We start from the raw sequence: 18,646 nt of genomic DNA, 5'->3' as shown, positions 1-18,646 counted from the left end.
TTCTATTTTTACTATATCTCTGGTTTGTGTACCTGCAAAACAACCCCAAACTGTCACGTTACCACCTCCATGTTTTACAGTAGGCACTACACGACATTGACAATCTCTCGCCTGGTTTTCTTCTCACATACTGTTTCCTCTTGACCTCATAACTCTCTTCTCCATTGCTTTTTGACCAGTATTTATGGTTCAGTGTCCATTCTAAGCGTTTTCATCTCAACAAAGGTACTCCCCATGATACCAGCTTCTCAAAGACGTCTCTTTACTGTTTCATTTGATAAGGTGACTTTTGACGTAAAATTGAAATCAGCAGCAGGTTGAGTGCTGGTTAGGAAACGATTAGCCTTGGACTTTCAAACAATCAGTCTGTCTTCTCTTCTAGTTGCCTTCCTCTTTAGCCTTGGACTTTCAAACAATCAGTCTGTCTTCTCTTCTAGTTGTCTTCCTCTTTATCCTTGGACTTTCAAACAATCAGTCTGTCTTCTCTTCTAGTTGCCTTCCTCTTTAGCCTTGGACTTTCAAACAATCAGTCTGTCTTCTCTTCTAGTTGCCTTCCTCTTTAGCCTTGGACTTTCAAACAATCAGTCTGTCTTCTCTTCTAGTTGCCTTCCTCTTTAGCCTTGGACTTTCAAACAATCAGTCTGTCTTCTCTTGTAGTTGTTTTCCTCTTTCTGTCTCGGACAGTTTTGTTTGCATAGCTACCGTTTCTTATGTATCTGTCGATTGTGGTCTGCACACCATTATGCAAAACATTGACTTTTCTTGCAATTTCCCTCACAGAATACCCTTCCTTGTGCAAGGGACAATAGTTTCAGGAGAGTAATTGAGGTAAAACAGCAGTAAAAAGTATTCAGTTATATTTTCTTTTGAAATGGATAATAAATGTTTGCATAAGGCAATGGTTTATGTATAGTTTTCCTTTCTTAGCAGGATTTTAGTACGATTTACAGGTGTCCCCATAATTTTGACCACCATTGTACATCCCCCGCCACGATTGTAAATTAAAATTAGTATGATTTTAGTTGATAAGTTGATGACCATGACATTCATTGACATCACTGTGTGTACTGAACAGTATTGAATAAGAATTAGCAAGTTCCATGACAATCTGATAAGTGCTTATCTAGAGAGTGCAAATGCAAGTGTGACATACAGACAGATGGATGAACGGACAGAGATGCCCATATATCCCCAGAATCTGATATTCTCAAGATTTCCATTACGAGAGTAGATGTTAAAACTTCATGCTGATTTGACCTCAGCTCTCGCCAAGATAAGCACCAACTAAGACATAGCTTTACAGTAAACTAATGTGATCCATCTGTGTCTCCATCCATTTGCATTTCCTTCCATATGATGATGTAGATATCCTTCTGCCTGGTGTTGATGGCTGAAGTGTAATGCTGGCTCCAGGGATCAGCTTATTTTGCCTCCCCAGCGCATCAGCACACACAACGGCTGCGATGCTGGCTCCGGGGATCAACCACAGTGCGGTCTCCCCAGCGCATCAGCATGACAATATGATAAATAATGTTTTTACCAAGTTTCATGACAATTGGATAAGTGTTTCTCCAAATATATGAATAAATGTAAGTATGACATATAGTGTATGTATGTACGTACATCTGACCGCCTCCACTATATCCCTTTCACAGGGGATTGAATCCCCAGCGGAGGATAAGACTATACAAAATATCATACTTCCATCTTTAGCCATGCAGATAATATTAAATAAGCACTTTTATTATTATTATTATTATTATTATTATTATTATTATTATTATTATTATTTTACTTTAGTTCATTAGTTTGATGTGGTCTTGTAAATAAGGCTCATTAATGATTATCATTTGCGGTATAAGAAATGGTCTCAAATATTGCATGTATTGATTTCTGTATTATCTGTAGTATGGTTCATAATAAAAATAGGATATAAAAGTACAAATCATATCATCACGTCACTGAAGCTGAACAGTTGGTTATCTGGCTGTGAAACGACTGCTCTGCTCCACGCATAACATCGTAATGTAATTTGAATGTGAATTCTAAGCCATTTTCCTTAGCACAATGTTGGAACGTTTTATTTCTTGTGGCACAGCCTGCACTAACATTAATGTGATGGTAACACCCAAATCTCTTTAATAGTCTGTTTTTTCAATATAAAATTTAAACTGATAAAATACTACAGCTCTGTGTGTGTGTTAAAAGCAAACTGAAATATTTGAATCCTTGTTTGAGATTTTGCAACAGACAATATTACTGTGAGCTCTGTTCCTGCCCTGGGACAGCCTTGAAACAAAGTACATTCACTTCCTGCACTCGACGGGCCTAAAACCCTCCTGTAACCTTATTAAATCAAATTATATTAAGATAATTATCTTGTCCTAATTTCTTAATTTATACTTAAAAAAAAAAAATAAAGAAACAAGAAGATATAAATGAACCCTACAGCATTTTGTTCCCTATCCAGATAATATTCTTTGCAGTGTGCAGTCAGCCCGGACCCCTACCCAGTGAGTTACAGCCACCCACAGACACCCGAGTGCACAGAAACTGACGATCGAGCTGATCTCTCACTCCCTGACAAACAGGAGCCTGTGTTTTACAGCCCAGCGTGGGAGTCAGCACAGTGTAAATCTACCTGCTATCGATTTCACATCCTGCATTTGCGTATCTCTGCCTGGCAACAGATGGGACTGCTCCTAATTTATGTTGTTTTGTCTTTTCCTGTAATTCTCCTTAACTTAAATGTGCTGCTCCCACTCACCCAAGACTGCATCCTTGCTGGGAGCTTGTGGAACTGCAAATGCTGCTAGTTCCTCAAAAACCAGTGACTTCTGCTGGAAAAAATATTATTTTTTATAAATTACTTGTTTTAAATCAAACAAATTGCAAAGGTAATTGTTTGGTCCCAGTGGAAGACATTTCTTAATTTCCTTTAATTCTTTCTTCTTCTTCAAGAAATATAAAAATGTTAACTACCATTGGGGCAAGACAAAATATTACAAATATATCTTGATAATTTTTTTTTTAATTGCATGTTTAAAAAGAGACTGTAGAAAAGCATGTATTTGAGCTCCTTCGTATTACGATATGCTTGTCTTTTTAATTGCCTGCCCTTCATTGACCGATGACATGGACACTGGTGTTGTCATCACTGATCTGGCCCCTCTGGTCCCGATGCACTCGACCTGCTTGAACTGCACTTTTCAAATCTGCGGTCTGTCACTTTACTAACCCCGAGGCAGCAGCTTTCCACAATAACCCTCAGCTATAATTCAGAATAGATTTTTTTTTCATACACCCCCCTCCCCTTCCCATCTGACACAAAAGTGCAGCCAACATGCATATTTGTCTCTTCCATAGACAGGCTAAGAATGGGTTATGGCCTCAGTTTAAACTGGATGTTGCCTTATATTAATAGATATAAAATAATAATAATAATATATATATATATATATATATATATATATATATATATATATATATATATATATATATATATATATATATATATATATATATATATATAAATCTATATCATCATCTTCAGCCTTTTTCAATCCACTGCTGAAGAATGCAAGCTGCTTTCAGTAAATTAAATGCCCATAATCCTTAATTATGTCCATAATCCATAATTAAGTCACTCACTAGTACTACATTTAGAAATTCTTAAAGAATTCAGTGCCTGTCAGGCACATCTGGTCCAATTTATTTTCACAGAAGCGGTTTATTTTCACGTGTGGTTTAAAAGTAATTTTATTCACAGTAAAACAGGTTTAAAAGCGACTGCATATCAACAGGACACTCAGTACTGCATCTCCAGCCCCGCCCCACCCCTTGTTCGCTGTATGTATCACGTATCTCTTCTTAGTCTGATCACTTGTTTTATCACCAAACTCCTCAATAATGCTATCCAAGTCATCATTTTGTTACTATAACATCTCAAAAAGCTCTGCAAATGTCTGTGACATTCTTTGAGCGCTGGATGCAGAAGCAGCTATCTTGTTTGTTTATGTCTGTGTTATGTCTGTGATGAAGGGACTATGTGTATTGCTCAGATCCGCCTCCATTTTTTTTCCGGCTTCTCTCGGCTTCTATTGGCCTAACTCGGCCATTGAAAGCTTTTCTCGGCTTTTTACAACAAGGGACCTGTGCTTGACGTCTTTTTGATGATGTCGGACAGGGTGTGACATGGGACCGGAAAGGAAAAATTGTAATGTCGGCTCTGGTCCGACATAGGACCGCAAAGGGTTAAAAGGTCTTTCTCTAAATGATTTGCATCCCTGTAGTCAGCACTGAGAAATGTCTCTCCAGGAACGCATTAAATAATGAAAAGTGTATCTTCTGCCAAAATGGCCCTAAAAGATATACTAAAAGAAAGTGTTTAATAGAAATGGGGCCAGCACTGTAAAATATCTGATATTCACAAACTGGTCAAAGATATATACAATGACTGTCATGCTTCCTATAAATGGGGCAGTTTACAAGCAAAAACTGAAAAGCGTGACAACAGATCTCTCGTGCTTTTTTGGTCATGACAGTTCTGCTTCCACGTTTACATGAGAGTTTATTTTAGAGAGAGAATTTAGTCGTCTAAATGCAAACGACTTCATTAATAATAAAATAATGGGAGGGTTTATTTAAATATCACCAAATGCGCTGAAAATAGATGCTGCGCGATAAAGGATATCGTTCAAATAATGCACAGGGGTTTACATGAGGCTTTACGCGCTAGGCAGAGATGAAGAGAAGGTTACCCCCCATCTGTCTAGAATGCAAAGGGCTTGCAGTTAAAACGGTTCATGCTGCCAAGAAGAAGAAAATAATAATAGTTATTACTATTATTGTTGAGAATTAGTTGTTCTAGAAATGATAGACGTAGCATGTCTACAAAAACCGACAGCACTCACCAATTCACATTACTCCTTTTCTTATGCTTCTTAGGCTACTGTCCTTTCACACACCCATATATATTAGTCTTAGCCAACTGCGTAACTGTTAATGTGCTAAACAAAAGGATTATGTGTTCAATAATCACAAATATGCGTTAATGTGGAACAAATATATTAAAAACAACTCATGATGTGTTGATTTCAAACACAGGTACTTTGTTGAAATATTAAAATTAATTATGCAGAAAATGTGGAAACTTACACAAACGCTGTTAATATAATAAATACATAATGTGTGTGTGTATTTGCTAATTAGTTATAAGGGTATATAAAATCATAGGCCTACTTACAACGTAGTTGCGACAAAAATTGATGGATGGAGAAGACGCAGACAAACACTGGCTAGATTAAGTCTTGCATGGGAAGAACTCCTTCAGTCCCATGCAATGTGTTTGCAGGAAAGGAATCGTATTGTGCGCAGAAATTCAGCGTGCAACGCAACCACCTCTTGGTGCTGTTGATCAGCGTGGTCCAGCCTTTCCAAAAGGTGGCTGTACTGCCGATCCTGCCTGGCAGCGGTGCGTGCAATTAGACGGTACATCCTTCTGTACTCCCAGGCGCATCAGACGATGCTCCTGGATCAGCAGCTACAGCATTCAAACCAACTTTAATTTAAAGAAGAACAGTTGTGAATTGCTTCACAGCTTTTGTTTTACATGTGAATCCTAAGAATAATATGTGAAAAACAAAACATATCGCATATGCGCACACACTTAGCCCGACATGCGTAAAATGGCTTGATATCCCCAACCATTTGTTTTTTTCACAAATTATTATTAAGAAACAATTCACAACTGGTCTTCTTTAAATTAAAGTTGTTTTGAAAATGCTAGCTGCTGTGGTTGGGCATATCAAGCACTTTTAATTGACGCTGGGACAGTGGTGTGTATATGGGATATTTTATTGTATTCACAAATTACACTATGTAACACAATTTTTGTTCCTGGGTAGTAAGTGTTATTTCCTAATTGCTTATGCCTCAAAAGTATAGAAAATGGCTATTATTCCCCACAAACTTTGCTTTTGTGACCAGGACAGTGATATTTTGAAATTGACCTATTTCCAATGAGAAAACAGGCGAATTTGTGTCTTTTCGTTCACATAAAGTCAGAAAAAAACAACATATGAATCCAAATTAACATGCATTTATATTAAAGTAATACAAAAATGACTACAAAAGATTTAGAAGTGAGAAGTTTTTCGAGATTTACGATTATACTGTAAATCACTTTCACGAATCAGCCCCCAAATGTAGTCTCCCATCATGTTCTTGTTATACTGTCCTTGGTAGCGGCATTCAAAGTTCAGTATATCCTGGTGGAAGCGCTCGCCTTGCTCCTCCGAGTACGCTCCCATGTTCTCCTTGAATTTATCAAGATGAGCATCAAGGATATGGACTTTGAGGGACATCCTACAGCCCATTGTGCCGTAGTTCTTCACCAGAGTCTCAACCAGCTCCACATAGTTTTCGGCCTTGTGATTGCCCAGGAAGCCCCGAACCACTGCGACAAAGCTGTTCCAAGCCACTTTCTCCTTACTAGTGAGCTTCTTGGGGAATTCATTGCACTCCAGGATCTTCTTTATCTGTGGTCCGACGAAGACACCGGCTTTGACCTTTGCCTCAGACAGCTTAGGGAAGAAGTCTTGAAGATACTTGAAGGCTGCCGACTCCTTATCTAGAGCTCTGACAAATTGTTTCATAAGGCCCAATTTGATGTGCAGTGGTGGCATCAGCACCTTCCGGGGGTCCACCAGTGGCTCCCACTTGACGTTGTTCCTCCCCACAGAGAACTCAGTCCGCTGTGGCCAGTCCCGCCTGTGGTAGAGCGCCTTGGTGTCCCTGCTGTCCCAAAGGCAAAGATAGCAGGGAAACTTGGTAAAACCGCCTTGGAGACCCATCAGGAATGCCACCATTTTGAAGTCTCCTATGACCTTGATGCCATCTCAGAAAAATGGCCCCTGTATTTATACTACTATTTATCTTACTGGAAAGTTCTAGAAGTTACTCCAAGTTTACTCAGCACTGAATCTATCTGGAATGTTCTGGAAAATAGGTAAATTTCAAAATATCACTGTCCTGGTCACAAAAGCAAAGTTTGTGGGGAATAATAGCCATTTTCTATACTTTTGAGGCATAAGCAATTAGGAAATAACACTTACTACCCAGGAACCAAAAAAAATAAAAAATTTGTTACACTGTGTTATTCTTAGGCTTCACAGGTAAAACACAGACTGTGAAACAATTCACATTTGGCATCATTTAAATTAAAGCAGGTTTGGACGCTCTAGCTACTGTGGTTGAGGAGATAAAGCCCTTTTACGCGTGGCTGAGGCTAAGTGTGCGTATGTGCGGTATGTTATTATTTTCCAGAAATTATTTTTAGGATTCACATGTAAAACAGAGGCTGTGAAACAATTCACAATTGGTCTCCTTTAAATTAAAGTTGGTTTGAGCACTAGCTTCTGTGGTTGGCGAGATACAGTTATTTTCATTAATGTCAGTCGAATATCAAACGAATATCAAACATCAAGCTAACTTTACCGCGGTAGCATATTTTAGTTTAGAAAATTAAATGATGGCTGGCGCAGTTACCATATTGTATTAATGGGGCTGGTATTTCACAGGACGTCTGGAAGGATGAGGATTCCAGCAAATGGTCCGATGCCACTTCCACTGGCCGGTCACCCATTAACCTGGGCATTTCCTCCCAGAACCGAAATTGGGACCTCGAGCTTTGACCGCAGGACTGCAGGCGTTTTCTCTCCTGCAGGTACAGATATTTCAGTTTCTTGAATTTATCTTGTACCTGCAGGAGCGTTCTATTTATACCAAGTTCAACCAGAGCACCGGTAATACTGGTGAAAATGGTGGCATTTATTTGGCGAGGTTGATCCAGTTCATCCATAACCCCCAGGTCCGCAATAATTTGGAGGAGGAACGAGTTTCCTCATCCGTCCAGCGGACCTGGTGTTGCTGCTGTCAGAAGGGGTGGAAGCTTGAAACATCCTGCGGGAAAAAAGCTACATTATTCGTATTATTATTATTATTATTATTATGATAATAATGCTGGTCATAACAATCTAGTAGTTCTCATGCATTGTTCATAATACACCGAAATTAATAAATAATGGTATACATCAACATCTCTATATGCAATTTATATATAATTTAGCCGCGACCCTCATCAGGAGAAGCGGATTGATAATGATGGATGGATGGATATTTAACTGATTTGTATTAGTAAGACTGGGATAAGGAAAATCTTACTTACGCTACAGAGGACAGAAAGACCGTATCCCAGAGAAGAGCGTTCTTTTGCATAGGGGAAGTGGAGGAACTATCGTGTTATTTCATGAAAGTCTATCGTTAAGTATTTTGCACGACTGTGGAGTTTGTTGCTATGGGACTAATGAGGCCAATTAGCGCGCACTTTACCGTGCTTTACCAAAGTGTAATGACACTTGAGTCACACACTTTTTTTGCCGTGCACTTATGGAACGAGCACAATCATGCATCATTTGCGCGTGACACGTCATGAATGCACTATAGTAGCGCGATTAAAACTTGCATGTAAACACCGCCAATGTTTAACCAAATTCATCCATTAGATTAGTTTCCTTTACTGTGCAGCCTTAAACAGTTACTAAGAACCACATCTACAGTATATTTCATATTTTTCTACATACAGTAGACATCCTTTTTACATAATTGTACGGATTGGAATTTGAATCTTTTATGGAACTTTAGACATCCTTAAAAAGACATAAAACATTAGGCTCTTATCATAACCAAGGATCAAGCAGCTTCTTGAAGGATCCCAGGGTGTCAGCTTCAACAACATTACTGGGGAGTTGGTCCCAGACTCCCACAATTCCCTATGTTGTAAGGGCCGACTGATAAGCCGTCCTTAATACTGTAGTTCCAAAACCAGGGTTTTGAGGATCCACGACATTAAGTCTGTAGAACCTAGTAAAGGCATGGGGAGTAGCCCACACTGCTGCATTGTAAATGTCCTTGACAGATGCACTCTGGAATAAAGCCCATGAAGTTGCCATGCCCCTGGTGGAATTGGCAGTGAGATGTTCTGGAGGGGGCAAGTTGGCTCGCTCATAAGCAGTCCTGACCGTGTCTGCTATCCATTTGGAAAGCCTCTGTTTAGACAGGGCTTGACCATGGGACTTCACCCCAAAGCAGACAATAAATTTTTTCGGACTGCCTCCAACTTTTCATCCTGTAAACGTTGCATGCCAGGGCCTGAACTGGGCAGAGCGTATGGAGCTGTCGCTCTCTGTCAGATTGGAAAGGAGCTGGATGGAAAGCCTCCAATTTCACAGATTGGTTGACATGGAATTCCGAGATTGTGTTCGGCAAAAAGGCAGGACTGGTACGGAGCGTAACCTTTGTCCTGGCCTCTGTAAAAATGAAGCATGCTTTTGCAATGGAGAATGCCTGCATCTCACTCACCCACTTTGTGGAATTGATAGCAAGCAAAAAAGCCGCTTGGAGCGATAAATATTTCAGCTCAGCTGAATACATGGGTTTAAAATGGAGGCTTTATGAGTGTATTAAGCACCACATTTAACATCCAGCGAGCAATGTCCTTCATAAGCAGGAAGCCGACACGCCCCTTTCAAAAATTGCCATGCCAGGAAGTGAGCTCCTGGGGAGATTGAGTCAATTTTGACATGGGAAGCTGAAATAGCTGCCAGACAGACCTTTAACATGGAGGGGGATTTCCCCTCGTCAAAAAGGTCCTGCAGAAATTGCAGTATAACTGCCATGGGACAAGTCGTGGGGTCAAACCCATGAGGCAGACACCACTTCTGAAAAACACCCCACTTGTACCCGTACTGTGAACATGTGGACGGTGCTCTGGTATTCTGCAGGGTGTCAATGACCCTATTAGAAAGCCCCCAGATGGCTCAAATGCAGCCATTCAAGGGCCAGACACAGAGCCCCCCCTGTGACTAACTGGTCGTAGCACTTGGGCAGTCTCCACGGCTGGCTGCTCAGGAGCTGCATTAGGGCTGAAAACCTGGGCCAATAAGGGGCTACCAGGAGCACCTTGGCCTGGTCCTGCTTGAATTTTTCCAGACCCTGCAGGAGCAGGGCGAGCGGTGGGAATGCATATAACAGTCGGCCACTGGTGTTCTAAGGCATGTATTGCCAACAGGTCCCCATCTCCTGTTATGGAGAACCAGAGGGGACAGTGGGTTGATTCCTTGGAGCCAAAGAGATCTATCTCTGCTCTCCCGAATCTCTCCCAAATGAGGCTCACCACCTCGGGGTGAAGCCTCCACTCTGAGGCGCTGGGGACTCTCCTCGAGAGGCTCTCATGTGCCCAGAGCAAAAGCTTGCGGGAACACACGATGGAGATTGGGCGACTTGAGGCCGCCCTGGTGGTTGATGCAAGCGATCACTGTTGTGTTCTGTATGGGCAAGCACATGTCTCCCTCAAACTTCCTGCAAAAAATTCTGCAAGGCCAGGTAAACTGCCTGCAGCTCCAAAACACTGATGTTGAGACCCTGCGAAGGGTCTGTCTGGGAAGGTGTCAGGCAGCTTTTGAGGCGATTCACTGAAAGGCCCAGTCATTGCAGGTGACCAGTGACCAGCTTTGTGTGTAATGCTGCCTGCGTGGATGACTCAGCACATATTAGCCAGTCGTCCAGATAATTGATAACCTTTGGTCTCGGAGGGGCCAGTATAGCGTCCATGCACTTGAAAAATGTGCTAGGCGCCAGGAAGAGACCAAATGGCAGGACAGGGAAGAAAAGGTTCTGGAGGAGCACAACAGCAAGGAGCAAAGAGCGCGAAGCTAGCCCAGAGGGGGGAACTGAATCCTGGGGAAGGTGTGGGGAAACCTGCCAGCTAGCAGTGCACAAGGGCGCGGTGGGAAGTAACCAGGACCGAGGGATAAAGGTGCAGAAAGCATTCGAAAGTATGTTATGTACTAGAAGCATGAATATTTTTTCCTAAAGGAAGAGGGAGAGAAGTAGAAAAATTCAACTCATCTCACAAAGCAACATTGACAGTCAGACGCAGTGCTCCTTCTCAGGTAATGCTGAAGAGAAAATGCCGCTGATCCCTCCTGCTTGCGGCACTTAATCCCCTCGGAGACAGGGTCTCAGTGACTGACACAGAGGGGGCTCTTATGAGCATCTTTGACATATGACTCAGGTAATTTGGGCAACATAGAGGTATATCCCAATCGGTGATGGATAACATTTCATTCTTGAAAGGGAACAGCCAGTAACATCTAAACTGTTGATTTGTGGAACTTGAAGTGAAATTGGAAATGTCACCAACAATTAGTTGGCTCAACAGTTGTCTTTGTGTTTTATGGTCTATTAAACTTGAAGCAACTTTGTTAATCAACCATTTGTTTTGCTAAATTGCTCAAATCAAAAGCTAGTGTTTTGATATTGCTACTTAAACAATAAATACATAGTGTGAAAGAATGGTACCTCTCACGTTTGTTGCCCCTTTAAAAACACTGACCCAACACACAGAAATTGATTTTTTTAAGCGCGGTTGCGCAATTTTTAATAAACACAAAAACAAAAATAAACACCTAGCTCTTCTTTGAGCAATAACTAAAACAAAACAGGAACCTAAACTAAAAGACAGGACAGCTAAGCTGTTTACCTGTAACAAAACAAACAGAACAGCACACACACAACAAAAAGGCTTCACTCTACCTTTTTCATTTTTTTTTAAATTACAGCTGTACCCACACACCAGCACAGTTGGGCTTCTACCCTCTTCAGCAGCCGCCCAGAGCAGACTGACTGCTCTCCTTTTAAACCCTGCACCTGGCTCCAATTTTCAATAGTAGCCAGGTGCAGGTAATGATTAATAATAAAACAATTAACAAAAGACAATTAAACAATTAACAAACCAAAAATGTGCCTTCCGCACATGTTTTCCTCCAGGGAGGTTTTAACCCCCTCCCTGCTGTCTCACAGTAGGAATAGATTCTTGAAAATGGAAATTCACATACAGTACTGTGCAAAAGTTTTAGGCAGGTGTGAAAAAATGCTGTAAAGTAAGAATGCTTTCAAAAATAGACATGTTAATAGTTTATATTTATCAATTAACAAAATGCAAAGTGAGTGAACAGAAGAAAAATCCTCATCAAATCAATATTTGGTGTGACCACCCTTTGCCTTCAAAACAGCATCAATTCTTCTAGGTACACTTGCACACAGTTTTTGAAGGAACTCGGCAGGTAGGTTGGCCCAAACATCTTGGAGAACTAACCACAGTTCTTCTGTGGATTTAGGCAGCCTCAGTTGCTTCTCTCTCTTCATGTAATCCCAGACAGACTCGATGATGTTGAGATCAGGACTCTGTGGGGGCCATACCATCACTTCCAGGACTCCTTGTTCTTCTTTACGCTGAAGATAGTTCTTAATGACTTTCGCTGTATGTTTGGGGTCGTTGTCATGCTGCAGAATAAATTTAGGGCCAATCAGATGCCTCCCTGATGGTATTGCATGATGGATAAGTATCTGCCTGTAATTCTCAGCATTGAGGAGACCATTAATTCTGACCAAATCCTCAACTCCATTTGCAGAAATGCAGCCCCAAACCTGCAAGGAACCTCCACCATGCTTCACTGTTGCCTGCAGACACTCATTCGTGTACCGCTCTCCAGCCCTTCGGCGAACAAACTGCCTTCTGCTACAGCCAAATATTTCAAATTTTGACTCATCAGTCCAGAGCACCTGCTGCCATTTTTCTGCACCCCAGTTCCTGTGTTTTCGTGCACAGTTGAGTCGCCTGGCCTTGTTTCCACGTCGGAGGTATGGCTTTTTGGCCGCAAGTCTTCCATGAAGGCCACTTCTGACCAGACTTCTCCAGACAGTAGATGGGTGTACCAGGGTCCCACTGTTTTCTGCCAATTCTGAGCTGATGGCACTGCTGGACATCTTCCGATTGCGAAGGGAAGTAAGCATGATGTGTCTTTCATCTGCTGCAGTAAGTTTCCTTGGCCGACCACTGCGTCTACGGTCCTCAACGTTGCCCGTTTCTTTGTGCTTCTTCAAAAGAGCTTGGACAGCACATCTGGAAACCCCTGTCTGCCTTGAAATTTCTGCCTGGGAGAGACCTTGCTGATGCAGTATAACTACCTTGTGTCTTGTTGCTGTGCTCAGTCTTGCCATGGTGTATGACTTTTGACAGTAAACTGTCTTCAGCAACCTCACCTTGTTAGCTGAGTTTGGCTGTTCCTCACCCAGTTTTATTCCTCCTACACAGCTGTTTCTGTTTGAGTTAATGATTGTGTTTCAACCTACATATTGAATTGATGATCATTAGCACCTGTTTGGTATAATTGTTTAATCATACACCTGACTATATGCCTACAAAATCCCTGACTTTGTGCAAGTGTACCTAGAAGAATTGATGCTGTTTTGAAGGCAAAGGGTGGTCACACCAAATATGGATTTGATTTAGATTTTTCATCTGTTCACTCACTTTGCATTTAGTTAATTGATAAATATAATCTATTAACATGTCTATTTTTGAAAGCATTCTTACTTTACAGCATTTTTTCACACCTGCCTAAAACTTTTGCACAGTACTGTAAATCACATGAAGAAACAAACTGAAGCTACTTCACTGAAGACTGTTCATATTCATTACAATATATGTCTCAGGTAAGAAAAGAAAACACACTAAAACCAGGTCATTGAACATATAAACACAAAGCCAATGCTATAAAGCTAGTAAGAAATGATATACCATAATTCATTTCTTGAATTGCTTCTCGCTAATTTGAAGATTGGACTCGTCAGCTTCTTAATGTTCCTTTACAGCGGAAGAATTTTCTAAATGATTATTGGTAATTGTGGAAGGGTAATTATGAAAGGGTAAGTGATGTAACAGGGGGAGATGACACACCGCACAAGCACACAGATTTATATTCATTGTAAAAAGCTTGTATGACACAATTGTGCCCTTGGCTCCTGCGTGGCCTCCAGTACCGCCCAGACAGTTTTGGTAACACTTTAGGTGTCCGTTATAAGTTATTACAAACAATTGCAAAAAAAAAAAACAATGGCAAAATTGTATAATAACTGTATTGTAAAAGCAAAGCAGCTTCCCACAATTGGTGAGACAGACATATAAAGACAGACAGGCAGATAGACTGGCATAGAAAGACAAACAGACCTGAAGAGACATGGGCCCTATTTATCAACATTCGCAAGGTAATCGCAAAACACTTTTGCTGACAGTTAGCGCACCAAAATGAGGCGCTCGTGTGGGCAGAGAGACTTTGCCCACCTGTGTGATTTAGCAACCGTGTTTAGTGCCCACCTGGCAAGCCAGTGTTAGCACTGGACATGGGCTGAACTTTAGGGGCGTGTCCTCATTTACATACAAATGTAGCGATTTAGCAAACCATCAACAATGTTAGCGCTTGCATTTCAAATGACATGTGAAAACCAGGTCTAAACTGTGTGCAAATTACATGGTCGACTATAAATACTGCTGAAACTACCAGGGAAGCAGGTAAAGAAAACAGATAGAAAAAAAGGAAATATGGAGTGCGCACTGGATTTCTACAAGGCCATACAAAGAGAGAGGAGGAGACGTCCCCAAATATTTAGTCATCTGTCTTTTCTGAGTCTGTCTGACACACAATGTATGCAGAAATTTTGCCTCAACAGAACAACAAATAACTGCTTCAGGCTGGCCTGGAAGGAGACATTTGGAGAGCACACTGTTTGCCTGCAGCACTAAGGGTACCTGCTGCACTAACATTTTATGCCACTGTCTCCTTTCTTCTGTTTTTTATGTTTCAAAATGCCCTCCGTTCGTTCGCTATCGCAGATGCACAGATGCTCTTAAAGGGAAAGTTGTCATTTTTGCCCGAGCGGAGGTGGCTGTGCGCATATTTGCTAAATATGGCACCATATCTGTTATAACTGTTTATAAACAACAGCAAAAAAAAAAAAATGCCAAAAGTATTTAATAATTCATATTACTTCTAATCATATTCTATAATTGTTAAGAGCATAATTAATAAGGTGTTTATAATTAAGGCTTCTGTTTTTCAGGTTTTATTAATTGTATTTTTCAGTGCTTATTTCTAGCTATTTTCGAGTTTTATGTAAATCGTTTTTTTCAGGGCTTTCTTTTTTTGATCTACTGTATGAAATTAGTGTTTTCGGTTACTTTCCAAAACGCGTGAGCATTTTTTTTCTGTCAAAATATGTATAGTAGTAACTCAACAGTACTTGCACACTTAAGTTGTACCTTCTACCACAACGAAATCCCTATGGTCACGGGCACGTTCTTCTGGGGTTTTTGTGTGTAGGCATTTTTGTACATTTCGCCACAATTCTGTTTTAAATTCTCTGTATCTTAACTGTAATACAGCTTGAAATCCTGCTAACAAGCCTCCATCCTGATTGTAATCTCGTTTTAAATCTCACAATCGGAGTCTCCAATAGAAATGTAGGAATGTGCTGTCATTCAGTAGTTGGGGCGGGTTTAAAGTATTCAGAATTAATCAATGATAGAAGGCGGGACAGCAGCACTGGGAAATGTATTTATCATTATTTTTGTAGTAGGTTTTATTTTTTAATGGGAAAAGGGTAAAATCAACGTGAATTGATTAACCATTTCCACAGTTTTTCCGGTGTTTTCCAGTGTTTATTGGCTATCCACCAATTTCATTTTTTTTGTATCGAGGTGTTTTATCTGGTTTTATGGGTTAAAACTGAAAATCAGAAGCCCTATTTATAATCACTTGTAATGGATACCTAAACTAAAGTGTTAGCACAGTTTTTAACCCTTAAGGTACAAGAGACATACATGACAAATATATATGATCATAACTTTCAAATTCTTGCAATGAGTTGCACGCAACAGGGTTTAAAATGTACTGGCAGGTTGGATCATCCAAATTGTCACTTTCCTTGTGATACTTGAGTCACTCTCAAATGCATTGAACAAGCGCTGAATTCCTTGTGTACCTTAAGGGGTTAATGTCAGGTATTGCCCAGTTGGGTCTGGTTTCCGAACCAAGGCTGGGATTACATTTTAAATGACAGCAGTCAAGCAATATTAGCAACCTGCTCTCACCAGATTCTGAAAATCTACAATTCTAAGCCTGTTCTTGGAAGCTCCTACTTTCTGCTTACTAACCAACCAACTACATCCCATAATGACTGACATTCTAAAAAAACAGTTACTCAGGAGCTATCCTAGCAATCTTGTTTGAACCTGGAACCCACTGGTGATGTATCACAAGCAGGGAAAAGTTCAAAAATGAAATATCATCTACTTATGTTACTACCAAGAATCACGTTTAAATGACAGTAATACATGAATTGCTTTCAAAACATGCTGATGGCGAACGCCAATATACTAAAGGTATGAGTATGGGCTTTAGGTTTCTTGGAGCTTTATGGTTCCTTGATGGTTTCAATAGGACCCTGCTGGTATGAGGTGCCTCCACAGGGTGCTCTGTCACTATGGCAATTCTCATCAAGAGAAATGGAAGCCTGATCATAGATCTTTGGAAAATGAGGTGTTTGTAAGACATCATTAAAATAAATGTGTACAACAGCAGGAAGCACTAGCAATAAGCACACCGGGCTCATTTTAACTCATTTTCAATTATGTCAGCAATGATTAAAATGTGTCGGCAGCACAAGCACTTTCGGACATGCAAGGAATTGGAAATCAAATACAGCAGCTTCTCAATAATTCATGAAAACGACACCACTGTTCTACTGAAAGGTTTTAATGTTCAGTTTGTATTTGGAGGGAAGAGGAGTCCCCTGAGGCAGTCTGCTGTCCATAAACAGGAGCTGAACAAATAGGCTGAGCTGCCAAAAAAAAGGGTGGTCTCCTTTCAGAAGTTCTGTTGATTAGCTGAAGGACACTATCGCTGGCACTGTAACTTTTCAACTCTAAAGACACAATTTAACCTCATGCTTCAAACATACACACTAGCATACTGAAATAAATAAGGGTTTACTTGCTCATAGTAAAAATCAAGCTGGACGAAACAATTGAAATACGGTATATGAGCGTATGTACAGCATTGTAGCAGACAGCATATAATCTCAACTCACAACGCTTTTCATGAGTTATTTAAAGTGTGTTTTAAATGATTAAATAAAGTGTGGCAATGAATGGGACTTCAGAATACTGTGTAAATAAACACAAGCTTTGATTCAGGTGCGGGATTATGGGTTGGCAGAAAACATTCTGTCACTTCAAGCACTACTTTGGTTCTTGATCAGAGAACCCAGGGGAGGCTAACAGGGAGATATATTATTATTATTATTATTATTATTATTATTATTATTATTATTTAATTATTAGCAGACACCCTTATCCAGGGCGACTTACAATTGTTACAAGATATCACATTATTTTTACATACAATTACCCATTTATACAGTTGGGTTTTTACTGGAGCAATCTAGGTAAAGTACCTTGCTCAATGGTACAGCAGCAGTGTCCTCCACCTGGGATTGAACCCACAACCCTCCGGTCAAGAGTCCAGAGCCCTAACCACTACTCCACACTGCTGCCCTGTTATTAAGATACACTTGTATATATAGAGACAGATGTTTTTAATATACAACACCAGCTCTGTTTAATTATTTGAGCCTTGGTCTAAAATATTTCCTTCTCAACAGTAAAATCATACTTTTTAGTGTGTTTTAATAAACTTGTCTCTTTTCATTTGTAATTGTTTGGTCAACAGATTTGGCTTCTCTCTCTAACTAAAATTTTCCCTCGCTTCAGTAGTCCTTGACAATAGATAAGAACTCAAAAGGCCCTGCCATCCAGCCAGAGTTTTGTTTTTTTAATTAAGAGAAAACTCAACAGTAAGCACTTTCCCAAATTCATTGCATGAAATCATACCTTGGCCGGACTTTAAGAAACTACTCACACCAGTATCTCTACAGATAAGACAAGCTTGCATCCTAATTTCAAGCAACTAAGCTCTCATTAACTTTATAGCTAGGTAATGAGAGTAAAGCCCTAAAATTCCTGTCTGAAACTTACATTACCTCAAAGTCAGTGGTGGTCTTCCAACCCCATGGAAAATCCAATTGCTTCTTTTCACAAGAGCAGCCTCTGGAGGTCAAAGATAGGCCCTGCAGGTCTCCTTGAGCTCAACAAATATTTAACCTCAACAAGGTAACCAGTCCCTGCCCTCTGTATCTTCATCAGATATTGGAAAGTGTGCCACTTACTTCGTGGCCGGCTGCCTTCACTATCTTGTGGGTAGAGAAAGGGAACGCCTCGTTACTCAGGTCAGTGTCCAGGACCTCCTGTAGCACAGAGCGGCTGGGGATAAAAACAGTGTTTTTAACTACAGAAAACCAGGAAAGCTGAATTGATTTCCCTTTTTATGGAAGCTTTTGTTCTTAAGTGTTGCGACAGTAAAACAAAAACAAAAAAACTGTACCCCGGTACTGTGCTTTACTGTACCCCAAATCCCATACGTACTTTGTTTGTTATCAGTAAAAAGGCAGAGAATACATTATGTAGAATTAACACAACATTGACAGGAACAATCACAGCTAGAAAGATCATAGGGAGCATTTGTTAACATGAAAAACACATTTTCAAAACAGCTAAGTCTTGGAAAAGCTAAGTCTTGGAAATATTATAATGAGATGTACTAAAGCTGCCGGTAATTGCGATAATAAA

At 40.3% G+C, this 18,646-nt stretch overlaps 1 protein-coding gene across 2 annotated transcripts in view; it reads right to left on the bottom strand.

Moving 5' to 3' along the window:
- Positions 1 to 18,646, bottom strand: part of LOC117396956 (sarcosine dehydrogenase, mitochondrial-like) — a 121,667-nt gene that overhangs the window by 26,441 nt on the left and 76,580 nt on the right. For both annotated transcript variants that reach the window (XM_059005306.1, XM_059005307.1), the window contains one exon: positions 18,187 to 18,280. In XM_059005306.1, the coding sequence (XP_058861289.1) occupies positions 18,187 to 18,280 (94 nt within the window). The remainder of the gene's footprint in view (positions 1 to 18,186; positions 18,281 to 18,646) is intronic.

Source organism: Acipenser ruthenus, chromosome 31 (genome assembly GCF_902713425.1).
Source record: "Acipenser ruthenus chromosome 31, fAciRut3.2 maternal haplotype, whole genome shotgun sequence".
In the NCBI taxonomy this organism is placed as follows: Eukaryota; Metazoa; Chordata; class Actinopteri; order Acipenseriformes; family Acipenseridae; genus Acipenser; species Acipenser ruthenus.
Note: the sequence above shows the minus strand (reverse complement) of the source record. Positions and strands in the feature narration are given on the sequence as shown.